The sequence below is a fragment of the Portunus trituberculatus genome, chromosome 5 (assembly GCF_017591435.1).
Source record: "Portunus trituberculatus isolate SZX2019 chromosome 5, ASM1759143v1, whole genome shotgun sequence".
Lineage (NCBI taxonomy): Eukaryota > Metazoa > Arthropoda > Malacostraca > Decapoda > Portunidae > Portunus > Portunus trituberculatus.
The window spans coordinates 850,575-867,772 of NC_059259.1; the positions used below are offsets into that span (position 1 = coordinate 850,575).

The 17,198-nt window shown below is 46.8% G+C and overlaps 1 protein-coding gene and 1 non-coding gene across 2 annotated transcripts; both read left to right on the forward strand.

The window, feature by feature from the left end:
• The first annotated feature begins 4,642 nt into the window (after positions 1 to 4,642).
• Positions 4,643 to 4,714, forward strand: Trnad-guc. The gene has a single exon. It is a non-coding gene; the product is annotated as a tRNA-Asp (tRNA).
• Positions 4,715 to 5,250: 536 nt separating this feature from the next.
• On the forward strand, positions 5,251 to 6,018 carry LOC123513963 (keratin-associated protein 4-6-like). Its single transcript, XM_045271469.1, has one exon. The coding sequence runs from the start codon at positions 5,251 to 5,253 to the stop codon at positions 6,016 to 6,018; it is 768 nt and encodes a 255-aa protein (XP_045127404.1).
• Positions 6,019 to 17,198: the final 11,180 nt, after the last annotated feature.

A 17,198-nucleotide genomic window follows, 5' to 3' on the forward strand; every position in this document is an offset into this window, starting at 1 on the left:
CTCTCAGTCCATCCTGACCCTCGTCTTCCGATGACCGGTAGGAGTGATGATGGTTCGCATCACTCACCGTAGGCCGAAAGGCTGCGGTCCAACGACCCGGCACATCTCAACTCCCGGTGTCTTCTCGTCGGTTGATTATTTCTAGTCAGGTGAGTCACGGGCAGCCCATTCAAAAGGCTCGCCTGTCCACTGCACCTAAATAGTCATCTTCAAGCTTCTACAGTGGAACTGTAGAGGCCTTCGCGCTCGTGGGGAACTCCGAGCTTTATTGTCGGAGTTCTCTCCAGCCTGTGTAGCTTTACAAGACACTATGCTAGGTGATAGTACTTATTCTAGTCCTCCTGGCTATCGTGCCTTTTTTATTACTCCTTTCCCTGACCAGGGCCGTGGTACCACGGTGGCACAGCTATCCTAGTCCATCAAGACATACCTGTTGTCCCCTTGCAACTCAACTCTCCCCTTCAGGTGGTTGCTGTTAAGGTTTTTATGGGACGATCCTACACTATTTGCACTTTATATCTCCCTCCTCGGGTTCCTGTCTCCAGGGGTGAGCTTGACGGCCTGGTGCGTGAACTGACTCAGCCTTTCCTCTTGCTGGGAGATTTTAATGGCCGTCACCCATTGTGGGATGAATGTGCTCGTGATCCTCGTGGGGTTTTAATGGGTTCTTTTATTGAGGATGAGGGATTGGAGATTTTAAATTCTGGGGATGTCACACATTTCCATAGTTCTACTTGGATCTTTCTATTTGTACATCTAATTCTTTCCTTCATTTTAATTGGCGGGTCCTACCGGATTTACACGGTAGTGACCACTTACCGATTTTATTGGAATCTGTGAACTCTGAGCCACAGTCCCAGCCTCTACGCTGGGTTTTAGACAAGGCAGATTGGCCTCGATTCGTAGATCTTGTTGATTATTTTACCGAATTTTGAATTTCAGTAGCGCTTCAGACAATCCCTAGGACGTCAGATCGCTTTACTAAGCGTCCTGTTCCTTGGTGGAACGCAGCATGCACTGAAGCGGTGAAAAAGAAACGGGCAGCTTTCTCTCGTTTCCGGCGACATCGTGAGGACCCGCAGTGTCTGGACGCTTTTCAGCGCTGCCGAGCTCGAGCCCGCCGCATTTTGAAAGAGGCACAAAGAGCCTCTTGGAAAGCTTATGTCTCTTCCATTAACGCCCGCATTCCTCTTACGGATATCTTTAACAAAGTCCGCCGAATTGCTGGGAAGTATTCTGCTCCTTCCCCACCAGTTTTATTGTCTTCTGGGCGAACGGTGGCAGACCCTAGGACTGTCGCCGACCTCTTCGCAGAGCACTTTGCCAGTGTTTCCCGGAGGCATCCTGCAGCCCCGGGCGAACGTCACCGCCAGAGAATGGAATCTCTCGGCATAAACTTTTCTTCCGCTGGAGGGGAGTCTTATAATGTCCCTTTCTCTGCTTCCGAGTTGCGGACTGCTTTGTCCCAGTGTCACGACTCTTCTCCTGGGCCAGATGATATACCTTATGCCTTCTTGCGTCACATGTCTGACAGTGCTTTTAACTTTCTTTTAAATCTTTATAATATGATTTGGCATACCGGTGACTTTCCATCTTCTAGGGCTGTGGCAGTGGTTCTCCCTTTTCCGAAGCCTGGGAAAGATTATATCCAGGCTACGAACTACCGTCCTATATCTTTGACATCCTGCATTTGTAAAGTTTTAGAAAAGATGGTAAATGTAAGACTCATGTGGTACTTGGAGAGGGGGAAGTACTTGTCATCGGTACAGTACGGCTTCCGAAAGATGAGGTCTACTACTGATGCTCTTTTATCCCTAGAGTCTTCCATTTGTGAGGCCTTCGCTAATCACCACCATCAAGTAACAGTGTTTTTTGACCTGGAGAAGGCCTACGACACGGCTTGGTGTCATGGTATTTTACAGTCTTTATTTAATTTTGGCCTTCGTGGCCACCTTCCTCTTTTTATCCAGCAGTTTTTATCCAGACGTTTTTTACGGGTTCGTGTGGGGAGTGTTCTCTCTGAGGCTACTGCTCTAAATGATAGCGTTCCACAGGGAAGTTTTTTTAGTGTTACATTATTTGCAGTCGCCATAAATGGTGTTATTGATACTCTCCCAGATGGCATTCACAGCTCCTTATATGTTGATGATTTATGTATTTCATTTACTGTTGCTAGGATGTCACTGATTGAGCGCAAGCTCCAACTGGCGATCAATAGGCTGTCCAGTTGGGCCAACATGAACAGTTTTCGATTCTCCACCTCGAAGACCGTAACCATGCATTTTTGCCGCAACCATGGTGTCCATCCAGACCCGGATTTATACCTCGCCAATAGGCGCCTCTTATGCATGGAGGCAATCAATATCTTGGGCTTTTATTTGACAACCGTCTCACCTGGGTTCCCTATTTCCGTTCTCTTAAGGTGTCTTGTCGACAGGCATTATCCCTTCTTCGGGTTTTAAGTCACACCTCTTGGGGTGCGGAGAGGGACACTTTGCTGCTGCTTTAACGTACACTAATCCTTTCAAAGCTGGAATACTGTTGTGAGATCTACTCCTCTAAAACGGATGCACGACTACGCAAGCTTGACTCCGTGCATCATGCAGGGGTCCGCTCGGTTACGGATGCATTTCGGACATATCCAATACCTAGCTTACTAGTGGATGCTGGTTTCTGGCCGCTCGACCTCCGGCGCCAGTCTTCGATGCTCCGGTGTTGGTATCGCTCCCACCGTCTTCCTGATTTTGTCCCCTGTCTGTCATTATTGCGGGACTCGTGCTCGCAGGCGTATGTCACTCGACCGAGTCTCCCTAAACCTTTTGGCCTTAGAGTTGCAAATCTCATGGCGGAATTATCTATCGACCCCACTCCTGTGTACTCTTTCTGGCTCCCACGAGTTGGTTATTGGCAGCTTTCTGTTATATCATTATGCCCGCCTGTAATGGATGGCAAGAAGGATTTTCTGCCAGCTCTGTCCCACACTCAGTTTTTAGAACACTTTCTTATCCATTCTAATGACACTCTTATTTTTACTGATGATTCCAAATCCGACGCAAACGTCGGGTTTAGTGTAGTTTTCTCGTCTTTTTATCGGTGTGGCAGCCTTCCTTCAGTGGCGTCCGTTTTCACAGCAGAGCTATAGTCCTAACTTTACAGATAATTTTTACTCTCCCTGTTTCGTCTTTTACAATTTTTAGTGACTGTCGCAGTGCTCTTACTGCTCTCTCTTGCACTGTCTCCCTTAATCCTTTGGTTTTATCAGCCCTGGAGTGGCTATACCTACTTACCAGAAGAGGATATCGTGTTGGGTTCTGTTGGGTCCCTGGTCACGTTGGTGTTCCAGGGAATGAACACGCAGATCGCCTCGCTAAAGAGGCAGCAAGTCGCGCTCCATCTCTTGCCCCTATTCCGTTCCGAGATGTATTTCCTGTAATTGTAATTGTTGTGGGATGTGAACGCCGATACCCTTAATATTGTTGTAAATATGACATCGAAACCTTCCACTAAAAGAGGAATACTGTCTACGATAGGCTCAATGTATGACCCTTTAGGAATGGTTTCATCTTCAATTTTAAAAGGTCGTATGTTAATGCAAGAGCTTTGTCGTCAAAAATTAGGAGGGGATGAGGAAATTCCAGAGTTGCAGCATAGTGAATGGAATGGTAAGCAAATACAGGAATCAATGTTAAGGAAAGGTATAGACTGGAGTTTCAACCCTCCCATGCATCTCATTTTGGGGGTGTATGGGAGCGGATGATAAGGTCAGTAACAAAGATTTTTAAATGGTATCTTAACAGAACAATCTTTGAGTGACGATGGTTTGGTGACTCTAATGTGTGAGGTAGTGGCTATTATTAACAGTCGCCCACTGACAACCATGTCAGGGGATAAAGATGATTTGTTGCCTCTAACACATAATCATTGGAGTCACCAAACCATCGTCACTCAAAGTTTGTTCTGTTAAGAACAACTTCATAAGATTACCACCAATTTACGCAATAGACAAGACACCAGTAGAAAAGGAGGACATAACAAGAACAGGTGATATCAAGAAATGGCCCCACCTCCAGCACATAAACATACCCGAGTATGATTCGGAAATAGGACTAATGATTGGTAATAATGTTCCCCAGGCGATTGAGCCATGGGAGATTGTTAACAGTGACAAAGATGGAGAACCATTTGCTGTTAAAACTAAACTAGGCTGGGTGGTTACTGGATCGTCCCAAGAATTCCTATCGAACAATATCCGGATAAATAGAGTAAAAATCAACGACACAAGCGTAGATCAAATGCTGGAGAATTTGTATAACATGGAATTTAAGGATCTAACTGCAACCACAAGAGGACTCTCATAGGAAGATAAACAGTGGACAAGGAAAACAGAAAACTCTTGCACGCAGAAGATGGGCATTATCAGATTGGCCTGCCTTTTAGAGAGGAAAGCCCAAACATCCGAAACAACAAATGCAAAAAGACTGGAGAGCTTAAAGGTAAAATTATCAAGAGATCTTGAATATCGTACCAAGTACTCAGAATTCATGAACCAACTTTTAGTAAAAGGTTATGCTGAACCTGTGCCATATGACGCTGGTGAAGAGTCTCCTGGAAAATGGTACATGCCTCATCATGGGGTACTGCATCCTCGGTAGTATAGTGGTTAGTATCCCCGCCTGTCACGCGGGAGACCGGGGTTCGATTCCCCGCTGGGGAGCCACTAGGGCCTCTACAGTTTGTGAAGACTTGATCTTGGTACCTTAAAAATCTCCTCCTCCATTAGCTTCGCTAGCAGTTTATCCAAATTAGGAATTTCACCTCTCTCATAAAATGATGCGAGAACTCTGCGAAGACATGCCATATCAAACTCGTCCATGCTGTAAAGCACTGGTGACATCCTGGGTTTCTTCGACGGGGGCGAGGATACATTGCCTTCTTTTGCTTCCCTTTTACATTTTTGTATAGTGGTCACAGATATTGCTGTCGCTTCCGATGTCAACTTCTCAAGAGCTGTCTCATTTAATGTAGGGTGAATCCTACAATGGTGCTCATTAAGCACCACAAGCTTTCCCCGTCTGTGGAGTGGCTGCCGACAATTCTCACGCTCCTGGTCTTCGGCCATTATTACAGTCTTGCAACATAAAAGGAATAAATGGTTAAATGAAGAGGAAAACTGAGTAAAACACAACACAACTCAATGTGCAACAAAACTAAAAAGAAAAAAAAAAAGTGAAACACCATGTATGTACTCGCATGTTCCCCTCGGTCCACCACACCCACGTATGTGTGTTGCCCCTCGACCCTCCACGCCCACGCATGTATGTTGCCCCTCGACCCTCCACGCCCCCGCATGTATGTTGCCCCTCGACCCTCCACGCCCACGCATGTATGTTGCCCCTCGACCATCCACGCCCACGCATGTATGTTGCCCCTCGACCATCCACGCCCACGCATGTATGTTGCCCCTCGACCATCCACGCCCACGCATGTATGTTGCCCCTCGACCATCCACGCCCACGCATGTATGTTGCCCCTCGACCATCCACGCCTACGCATGTATGTTGCCCCTCGACCCTCCACGCCCACGCATGTATGTTGCCCCTCGACCATCCACGCCCACGCATGTATGTTGCCCCTCGACCATCCACGCCCAGGCATGTATGTTGCCCCTCGACACTCCACGCCCACGCATGTATGTTGCCCCTCGACCCTCTACGTCCACGCATGTATGTTGCCCCTCGACCCTCCACGCCCACGCATGTATGTTGCCCCTCGACCCTCCACGCCCACGCATGTATGTTGCCCCTCGACCCTCCACGCTCACGCATGTATGTTGCCCCTCGACCCTCCACGTCCACGCATGTATGTTGCCCCTCGATCATCCACGCCCACGCATGTGTGCTGCCCCTGGATCCTCCACGCCCACGCATGTGTGTTGCCCTCGATCCTCCACGCCCACGCATGTGTGCTGCCCCTCGATCCTTTACGCCCACGCATGTGTGTTGCACGCACACAATGTGAGACATGACAATACATAACAACGCAACACAACAACCCATCAACACAATGCGTGAATGTACCAAGCTATTCTCGTATTACATATAAAATTAATCAATATTTTAATAACATATATGATAAGTACGTACCTTGTAGTCTGTTGATGATATGAGAGTATGGATATCCAGCACTGCTCTCGAGTAGAGCAAAGGGATAACTGCAGTCTGTCTTGTCATCTCGGTGGAGCAAGCCATAAGATGACCTGACCTTAGTTGCCAATTTAATAATTCTAGATGAAAAGCGAATCAAGTAAAAAATAAATTGCATTAAAAACACCAACAATATTTCATATTGACTTTGTTATTATAATTTTCGAACTTTAAAAAATAAATTATATTAAAAACATTAACGCTATTTTATATTAACTTTGGAGCAAACGGTCACTTGCCCTACCCATTCATTCTTCCTGCCTTCTCTACCCGATTCACTTGCCTTCAGGGACTTGCGGTTGACTAAATTCCCCAAAGGTCGTTAAATCAGGTACGTTCGGCTTTTGACTGTGTCTTTGCCGTAAAACTGATGATATTTTTCCTTCAGCATCCGTTGGACAGACTATAGTGGATGCTGGTTTCTGGGCGCTCGACCTCCGGCGCCAGTCTTCGATGCTCCAGTGTTGGTTTCGCACCCACCGTCATCCTGATTCTGTCCCCTGTGTGTCAATATTGCAGGACTCGCGCTCGCAGGCGTATGTCACTCGAGCTAGTCTCCTAAACCTTTTGGCCTTCGAGTCGCAAATCTCATGACGGACTTATCTAACGCTCCCACTCATGTCTACTCTTTCCGGCTCTCACGAGTTTTTTTTTTTTTTTTTTTTTACATAGGGAAGAGGGCCAGCCAAAGGCAAAAAAAAGAAAGTTAGAAAAAGGCCCACTTGAGCGCTGGCTCTCCAAAGACTTCAAAAAGTGCCAAAACCGTCAGCCAGAATTAGGGGAGCAAATGCCTCGATACCTCCCTCTTAAAAGAAGACAAGTTGTAGGAATTCGGAAATACAGATGCAGGGAGGGAGTTCCAGAGTTTACCAGTGAAAGGGATGAATGATTGAGCGTACTGGTTAACTCTTGCATTAGAGAGTTGGACAGAATAGGGATGAGAGGAAGAAGAAAGCTTTGTGCAGTGTGGCCGCAGGAGGAGGGGAGGCATGCAGGTAGCAAGATCAGTAGAACAGTTTAATGAAAATAGCGATAAAATATAGAAAGGGATGCAACATTTCGGCGGTAAGAAAGAGACTGGGTTTCTCGTTCATACTGGAAATGAACAGCATCCTGGCTCTTGGGGGCATGACTGTGAACGGAGAGCGGGAAGTCATTTTTGGGGTGGAGAGTGCGTCTGCGTGTGCGGCGGCAAGTGTAGTGCCTGTCATTGATGAGCGAGATTTCAGTGTAACTCACGACCCAGCTTCAAATGTATGGGTAGCCTCATGGAAGTGGACGGAGGGCGCTGAGCCGGAAGTCTTGCAGAACAGAGTGAACGAGGATTCTGTGTCCCGCGAGATCAGGAACCAGTACGAGGAAGAATTAAGGATGTGGATTAAAGATGGCTGGTTAATTCCGTATGATCAACGCCAACACGGTCCGGCCAAGGGTCTCATTCCCTTGATTTCTGTAGTCCAGCAGAACAAGGCGAAGGTCCGACTTGTAATGGATTTTAGGGAATTGAACACACACATCAGCGCATTCACATGCAGACGTGTGCGCAGCCAAGATGCGAGAGTGGCGGAGACAAGGGACGAACGTGGTGGCCATCGTAGACCTCAAGAAAGCTTATCTGCAGATACATATACACAAGTCACTCTGGCTATACCAGACAGTTGTATTTGATGGTAAGAAATACTGCCTGACTCGCTTTGGGTTTGGTTTGAATGTTGCTCCTTTAGTGATGAAGGCCGTACTTACTCACGTCTTGTCTCAAGATCAGGATGTAAAACAAGGCACCTCCGCCTACGTCGACGATATATTCGTGAACGAAGACATCGTACCAGCAAGCCGTGTGGTGGAGCATCTCGACGACTACGGGCTAAAATGCAAGGCCCCTGAAAACGTCAACAATGGTGCTCGAGTGCTGGGCTTAAGAGTCTGGGGGGAGCGTGGTAAACTGCTTTGGAAGCGTGACAATGATTTGGAGGAAGTACCCACGATGCTGATAAGAAGAGTGGTGTTCTCGTACTGTGGCAAGATGTTCGGTCATTATCCAGTTTGCGGCTGGCTGAGGGTGGCAGTGGCCTTCATAAAGAGGAGGGCGAACTACGTCACCCAGGGCTGGGACGAGGTCATAGAGGACGACGTGTTACGAGTGTGCCTCCAGGAGACTGTGAGTGAGGTGAGAAGAAACGATCCTGTGCGAGGGAGGTGGGATGTGAAGGGGAATGCATCTAGGGTCTGGGTCGCTACGGAAGGACGACTCGAGCCACATCAACATGGCAGAGCTTGACTCTGTCATAAAAGGACTCAATCTCGCCCTTGCCTGGCAGATTAAGAGCATCTAAGTTCTGACAGATTCATCCACGGTCCACCGCTGGCTCTCAGACGGTCTCACGGGGAAAGCCAGGCTGAGAACGAAGGCGGCCAGCGAAATGCTGATACGGAAGAGAATTGGAGTAGTAATGTCCCTCATTGAAGAGTACGAGGTAAGCCTTACAGTTACTCTTGTATCATCAGATAGCAACAAAGCTGACGCCTTAACGAGAGTGCCACGACGGTGGTTAAACCGCTGCCAAGCAGGACCCGCCATGTCGCTGCCCCTGTGTACCATGGCAGGCGAAATGACCACTGAGGAGCTGGCAAAGAAGGTGCATCACATGTGTGGACATCCCGGCGTGCGAAGGAAGTCACGAGGCGACTGGTGCAAGACGTAGTTAACAGCTGTCAGATATGCCAGTCCATAGATCCGGCGCCCGCTAAGTGGAAGGAAGGACATCTGGAAGTGAAAGGTGTCTGGCAGCGCTTGGGGATGGACATCACTCATTACGAGGGATGCCTCTTCCTCACCCTTGTGGACTGTGGACCGTCACGCTTTTTAGTGTGGGGTCCACTGAGGCTCCAGACTACCGCATGCGTCACAGAACAGCTGGAGACTATATTCTGCGAGCGTGGGACACCTGAAGAGCTCCTGATGGACAACGATACTGCCTTTCGAAGTCGTGGCTTTGCTGAATTTGCCGAAAGATGGGACGTACGTTTACGCTTCCGAGGAGCACACGTGCCATCTGGGAATGGAATCGTGGAAAGGTGCCACCGCACCATCAAGGTAATAGCTGTAAGAAAGAGATGCACCATAACGAAAGCAACTTACCTGTATAACCTCATGCCGTGAGACGACTGTTCACCATCTACTGCCCCAGCCAACTATCTTTACAGGTATACAGTCAGGGTTCGAGGAGAGGGGTGCAGCAAGAACGTAGAGGCCAAAGCGGACAATCCTTACTGTGCCGGAGACAAGGTCTGGGTGAGGTCGCCTGGCGTCAGATGTGACGGACGTTACCAGGAGAGCATGGTGACAGGAGTTACGTCAGAGCAAGTTGTCGAGGTGAATGGTACCCCCCGTCACATCAAGCATCTCCGACCTCGACTCTCTGTTGCACATGGAGACAGAAGAATCGAAAAAGAATACGGAAGCAGAGGGTGTGCGCTTTGTGTGATTCAGATATCAGGGGAGGAATGTGACTGAATGTAACAATTGTCTAATTGTCTCTTAATTACCAGTTGCATGTGTGTGCGTGTGCGTGTGTAATTACCAGTTTGTGTGTGTGCGTAGATACCAATTGTGTGTGTGTATGCAAGTGATTCGGGATATTTCGAACTGTTTGTATGTAACAAGGGCGTCGACTATACGAGGGTACTTCGTTCTCTCTTTTGACGTCAGCATGAAGGTGACGTTGGCCGGCCGAGGGAGTGAGGGGCAGTCTCTTGCGACCCTGCATCCTGTGCAGCCACTCTTCGACTCGTCCTCACCCACCACGTCCGCTAGCCCGCACGTCTCGCCTGCCCGTCCTGACGAACCCCTGCTATAGTCCAGTAAATCTAGGGTTCAACCTAAAACAAATTGCAATAGATTGTTTCTCACTTCTGAGTGACTTGACTAGTCCTCAGGTACATCATACTAAAAATCCCCATGAATCCATGTGGTGGAAGGGGGTCAACGGCGGCCATTTTGGAATTTTCTTAAAAGTCATATATCTGGTAAAATAATAGTTTTATCAGGAAACACAACTCAATAAAAATTGTTCAGAATTGATTGTTTTATAGCAATGGCAGGTTATTTTACAAAGATAAATAAATATATAGGAAAAAATAATAAAATATTATATTTTGATTGCTGATTTTATTTTCAAAGACATATTCCTCAGAACTACTGGCATCCATGACAAAATGCATCGAAGTAAAAATTGTAGAACAAACTTTCCTCTTTTGAAATATATATACAAGTTTATGCATATTTTAAAAATTGACAAAGTTATGAGGGAAAATATACAAAAAGCCATCCTTAAAAAAATAATAATAAATACCTCCAGTCAAACCTTAAAATGTATTACATTATAATGTTTCTCAACACTTAGTAATAATTAGTGTCATGCTATGAAAAGGTTTTTTTCCCTTCATTTCAGAAACCAAATTGCACAAAAAAGTTTTTTTTTCATCTTACAAATAATGAAACTTAATTTCTGATGTAGTAATTTATTATTAATGTTGTCTGTTCTCCTAAACCCATATGAAAAATAATAAACTATTGAAATTGAATAAATGTGCTAATTTTCAAAGACTTTTCTGCAGAACAAGGGCATGTATGACAAAACGCATCAAAATATAAGTTGCAGAACAAGCTTTCCTCTTTTGAAATATTCAAGTTTATCCATATTTTGAACATTAACAAAGATATGAGATACAATAGACAGAAAGCCACCAATAAATAATAAAAAAACATATATAGTACCTCCAGTTAAACCTTAAAACATATTACAAGAGGTTTCTAAATACTTAGTAATAGATAGTGTCCAGCTATAGAATGTTTTTTTTTTTCCTTTCAATAACCAAATCGTAAAAAGAAACATAACATGTTTTTTTTTTACAAGTATTATAATTTAATTCCTAATACAGTAATTTCTTATTGATCCACCCATTTGATATTCATGAAACTTTCCTGCAGGGTATACTTACACAATTAATATTCAGGGTATTCATCATCCTCATCAAGAACAAAATCTGGCACAGGGGAGTTTGAACAGGTTAGCCCTTTGCAATGGCCACAGAGAGAGGAACACTCAATATTGTGTTTCTTGCAACTGCATCTTTGGGTGTTGCGAAATTAATAGCATATGATCATAGAGCATCTCCAACTTAAAATAACACGTGCTTTCACCTCTAAAAGTATTTGCAAAACTCGTGTCACAACCTGTATACAATAGGCTACACTGTAAATTTATTAGACTAACCTAATATTTGTCATTAATTCTTTTAACATTTTCTGTGCTCTACTACTACTACTACTACTACTTACAACAGCAGCAGCAACAACAAAACAACAGCAACAATACTACTACAACTGCTACTACTACTACTACTACTACTACTACTAATAATAATAATAATAATAATATCATCACTTTGCCAGTATGTTAACTTAGCACTTGTAATATTATAAAAGCCATTAATGACGTAGGTAGCAACATACTTACAAGAAAAGTGATGATATGGGAATATCACGTGTTGCCACCTTCCACATTCTTCATGCTCTGTACTGAGCGAGTCAGGCGATCAGCTGACTGGGATGCACCAGTAAGAAGCAAGCAACAATCTTGGCTTTCTGTATATTTTCCTCATAACTTTGTCAATTTTCAAAATATGCATAAACTTGTATATATATTTCAAAAGAGGAAAGTTTGTTCTACAATTTTTACTTCGATGCATTTTGTCATGGATGCCAGTAGTTCTGAGGAATATGTCTTTGAAAATAAAATCAGCAATCAAAATTTAATATTTTATTATTTTTTCCTATATATTTATTTATCTTTGTAAAATAACCTGCCATTGCTATAAAACAATCAATTCTGAACAATTTTTATTGAGTTGTGTTTCCTGATAAAACTATTATTTTACCAGATATATGACTTTTAAGAAAATTCCAAAATGGCCGCCGTTGACCCCCTTCCACCACATGGATTCATGGGGATTTTTAGTATGATGTACCTGAGGACTAGTCAAGTCACTCAGAAGTGAGAAACAATCTATTGCAATTTGTTTTAGGTTGGGCACAATTTTATGCTAGATTTACTGGACTACTAGCACTCGCCCGCTGGTGTGCACGAGTGAGGACGGAAACTGCCGAGTGTGAGGCGCAACGAGTACCAGTGAGGACGTGCCTGATCAGAGCTGGAAGAGAGACGTCTCGGCGCCTGGACTTGCATTCTTTGCCATTGTTCTGTGCAATAAAGCTCCTGAGAGCAAGTGCCTCTTTCATTATGCCACAGCCACCTCGAAAATGGGAGAGATCACTACTTCCGCTATCCCTCACTGGACATACACCCATATCCTGGACCACCGTACACAGACTTTATTAATGCGACTGCGAATAGGTCACACGTACCTTACGCAAAAATACCTGTTGACCAGGAACCCTCAACCTTATTGTGATGACTGCCTGGTGCCACTTGCACCTACTTGTAGATGTTTGTTGTTTGATAAATTTATTACGCCCAAGGCAGGCGTCAGACTATACATATAAGAAAAAACAGACGTTTACAAAAGAGCGATAGGACTAGGACAATAAGAACGATAAGAACAATAACAAGAACAATAACAACATCCATTCAAACAGTAAAAAATAAAGAAAGAGATAATGGAATAAATAAATAATTAGGTAAGTAAAAAAAAACTATATAACAAATAAACAATGAAAGAGAAAGATCAGCACAACAAAATTAATAGACTGGGAATGGGAAAGGCAAAGGGGACAAAAACATTTGAGGACTGGTGAAGTGAGACACTGATTGCTAACAGCCGCCAAACTGTGGGTGCTGGGCTAATATGAGGTCCAGGTGGTCGCCTTTCAGCAGGTATTGGCACACTGGGAGGAGAGGCTGTCCGCGTGGGAGCAGGTCTCCCGCAACAGGGCATTCCAGGCAGTAGTGACGCAAGTAATTCGAGTTAGGAGAGTGGCACAGGGGACATGACCTACTTGTAGAGTGCCCTAGCTTGATTGACCTACGACACTGCTACCTCTATCGGTGCCGTGATACAGATAGCGGTGTCTATCACCTAAGATCCTTGGACCAGCGTGTCTGGCCCTTGCCCAGGATGTTTTTAGTTTTTTGGGAGAAGCTGGCCTTCTCCCCAATTTGTGAATTTTATTTCATTTTACTATATGTATTTCAATGTTTTATATTATTTTATTGTAGTTTCATTAGTTTTAGGTACTTTTAATTGTATTATTTTTAATTGCTTTTAGTTTTTATAAACTATATCGTTCTAAATAAAATATCGTAGCGGCGCCATATGACCTTCGCTGTTGCGGCGCCTAAAATAAAATCCATCCATCCATCACAAGGAAAGTGTAGTGTTATTGTTATTCGGTTTTATTTATGGCACAAAACAAAATCTGTGACCGAAAACGAAATAGCCTGAAGGTGCTGCAGTGCATTAATCATCGTGTCCCATAACTGTCTTTTCCCAGTACCTTTTTTTTTTTTTTTTTTACGTAGGGAAGAGGGCCAGCCAAGGGCAAAAGAAAGAAAGTTAGAAAAAGGTCCACTTGAGCGTTGGCTCTCCAAAGACTTCAAAAAGTGCCAAAACTGTCAGCCAGAATTAGGGAAGCAAATGCCTCGATACCTCCCTCTTAAAAGAAGACAAGTTGTAGGAATTCAGAAACACAGATGCAGGGAGGGAGTTCCAGAGTTTACCAGTGAAAGGGATGAATGATTGAGCGTACTGGTTAACTCTTGCATTAGAGAGTTGGACAGAATAGAGATGAGAGGAAGAAGAAAGCCTTGTGCAGCGTGGCCGCAGGAGGAGGGGAGGCATGCAGGTAGCAAGATCAGTAGAACAGTTTAATGAAAATAGCGATAAAATATAGAAAGGGATGCAACATTTCGGCGGTGAGAAAGAGACTGAAGACAGTTAGTCAGAGCAGGGGAGTTGATGAGACGAAGAGCTTTCGATTCCACCCTATCAAGCAAAGCTGTGTGACTGGAACCACCCCAAACATGCGAAGAGTACTCCATACAGGGACTGATAAGGCCCTTATACAGAGTAAGCAATTGGAGGGACGAGAAAAACTGAACTTAACAAACTCATTAACAATCTCATTAACAGACTTTCATTTCTAAGTTATGAAAATAAACTCATGTGCTAGGTTTCATATGTTCATGGTTTCGTGTAGTCTACTTCCTAAAGAAAAGGTCATACTGACTAAGTTATCAAATGAGTAACAAAATTTTTTTTTTTCTTTTTTTTTTTGTTCCAGAGAGATGATATATATATTGTGGTGTTCAGCAAAAAGCAGTCAGCAATCAGGTGATCTTTATTCCCTTGGTGTACAGAGGTGTGGGGCGACTACACAGCTCGCCTTCTGCTCTCCTCCTGACCCGACGCCTCGCGTCACAGTCGTCCTCACTTCCCCTCCCATAACAAGCAATTAACTAGGTAACTAGGTACAAGTGTAAGAGCCAACGACACCCAAGTATTTAACCCATCACCTACACACATCATAGTACATTACAACACAGATACATATACATTACATTACACACCCCCCTGATCTCCAGGATCACAACAATATCGCTGCGGAGGGTGCCGCTCACGGGTACTCCTTCGAAGCACGGCTTCGTGGTGCCTCAGGTGGGGGTTCACCCACCTGCGGCTGCAGCAGCTGGCTTTGCGCGTCAACATGAAGCGGGGGTTCATCTTCTACTCCCGGTTCATCTGGAGTGCCAGCTTCGTTCACTGAGAGGCTGCTGCGGTGTCTCAAGTCCCTGACGTGTCGTGGGACTCCATCAACCTCTACCACCTGCGGCGAGTTCACCCTGGTGACGACGCCGGGCTGCGATGCTGAGGTGCAGCGCTCGCCCCGCCTCCGAACCCACACTGCATCGTCAACCGTGTAGTTCTTCCTTGCAACATCAGGAGGTGTGAACGGCACGCTGTACCTGATCGTGCCGCACGCAGTCTCGTACTCGGTACCGGTAAATACCACTCACGGGAGCTGATGCCACAGTTTCCCCGTCCCGGGGCGTCACGTTGTACAGGTGGACTGCCTCAGCAACGGAGCAGCCCTTCCTCGCTGCTATCACCTTCACCGTGCGATGGTTCCTTTCCACGATGCCGTTACCAGACGGTGCGTATGCCCTCTGAAGCGCAGCGACACGCCCCAGCGCGCCGCGAAAGCTGCGAATCGCCGGCCTCGGAAGACAGTGTCGTTGTCACAGAGCAGTTCCGCCGGCGCTCCTCGCTCGCAGAAAACTTGTTCCAGGTGACTGACGACGGTGTCCGCATCTGGACGACGTGTGCCGCCACACAGCGAACCGAGACGGCCCGCAGTCGACAAGGGACAGGTAGGCGCTACCGAGGTAGTGGGTAACATCTGTCGCCAGACGCCACCACGTCTCAGTCACACTCAATGACCCGTGCTGCAACTTCGCCGGCGCTGGGTCGATCTTGCGGCACACCTCACACTGCCGCACAGTAGCACGTGCTTCAGCACGCGTCACTGCTCGTGAGATGTCACGTCGTGCAAAGAAGTGTGCGTCGCACGCCGGGATGGCCAGCACGTATGTGAACGTCAGCGACACTCGCCACGCTGCTAGCTGCTGATGCTGCTGCTACCGCTGCTACACTCACTGCCGATCCGTCTTTGTCACCTCGCATCCACTCCCCTGGGACTCGCGTGAGGGAGTCGGCGCGGTTCTCTGAGGAGCGTACGAGCGTCACAGACATGACCAGCTCAAGTTCGTCACCAGCTGCCGGATGACATCTACCCGACGGCGAATCAGCATCTCCCCATGAGCCTTGGTGCGAAGACGTGCCCGGCCACTCAGCGCATCGTCAATCCAGCGGTAGACAGTCGCAGAGTCTGTTCGCAGATCGATGGTTCGCATGCCCCACGCGATGGCCAGATTGACGCCACGAACTGCTGCGTCCAGCTCAGCCATGTTAATGTGGGAGCTCTCATCTCTTCTAATCCAGCATGCGTCCTCGATGGCAGCTCCTTGCGGTGTTTCCACAACAACACCGGCAGCGATAGAGCTGGCATCGGTCCACACCACTGCCTGGTCTCCATGCACGCACCATTGCCCACAGCACGGATCTTCTTTGGACAGCCTGCTTGACACGTACTCCATCTGCTCGCACAGCGTGTCATCCCCCGTCACGTCGTTCCAGCCCCGGGTACTAGCGTTCACCTGCCGTTTTATCCATGCCACTGCCGGTCGCAGCCAGCCGCCCACCGGCAAATGAGCGATCAGTCGCCCGCACCACGCAAACACTGCACGGCGGGTAACTTGTTTCGGTGGCGCGGCAACTGCGTTGTCTCGCGTCCATTGCAGTTCCCCGTTCACCGGACGTACGCGTAGACCCAGCAAACGTGCCCCGTCCGCCACACGGACTGGCTGTTTACACTCCAGCCCGTAACTCGCGAAGTGTGCAGCAACCTGCTCTGCACTGACCAGGTCTTCATTCACGAGCAGGTCGTCTACGTACGGCAAAACTGCTTGTTCGATCTTAGAGTCTTGAGCCAGGATGGTCTTGACAACTGCTTTCATAACTTGTGGAGCGATGTTGAGGACAAATCCAAGGCGCGTTAAGCAGTACCGCCGACCTCTCACCATCACGGTCTGGAAAGGCCACAACTGCTGATCTACACGCACCTGTAGATACGCCTTGCGTAGGTCGAAGACGGACACGTTCTCTCCATGCCGGCGCCACTTCCTTAGTTGGTCAGAGCATACGTCGCTGTCGGCAGTGAAGGCAGTCACGCAGTCATTTAGCTCACGGTAATCGAGTACGGGCCGCACCTTACCGCCATTGTTCTGCCGCACTGCCATGAGCGGTAGGAGCCCCCGAGGTGCCCCGTGCTGCTGCTCATCGTGAGGTACAAGCCAACCACTTGTAATCCACGACTCCAGCTCCTGGCAGAACGCCTTTCGCATGGAAAGGGGCACG

What these genes read in the sequence shown, in the direction of transcription:
- LOC123513963 (XM_045271469.1), top strand. Translation starts at nt 5,251, where the DNA reads ATGTTCCCCTCGGTCCACCACACCCACGTATGTGTGTTGCCCCTCGAC.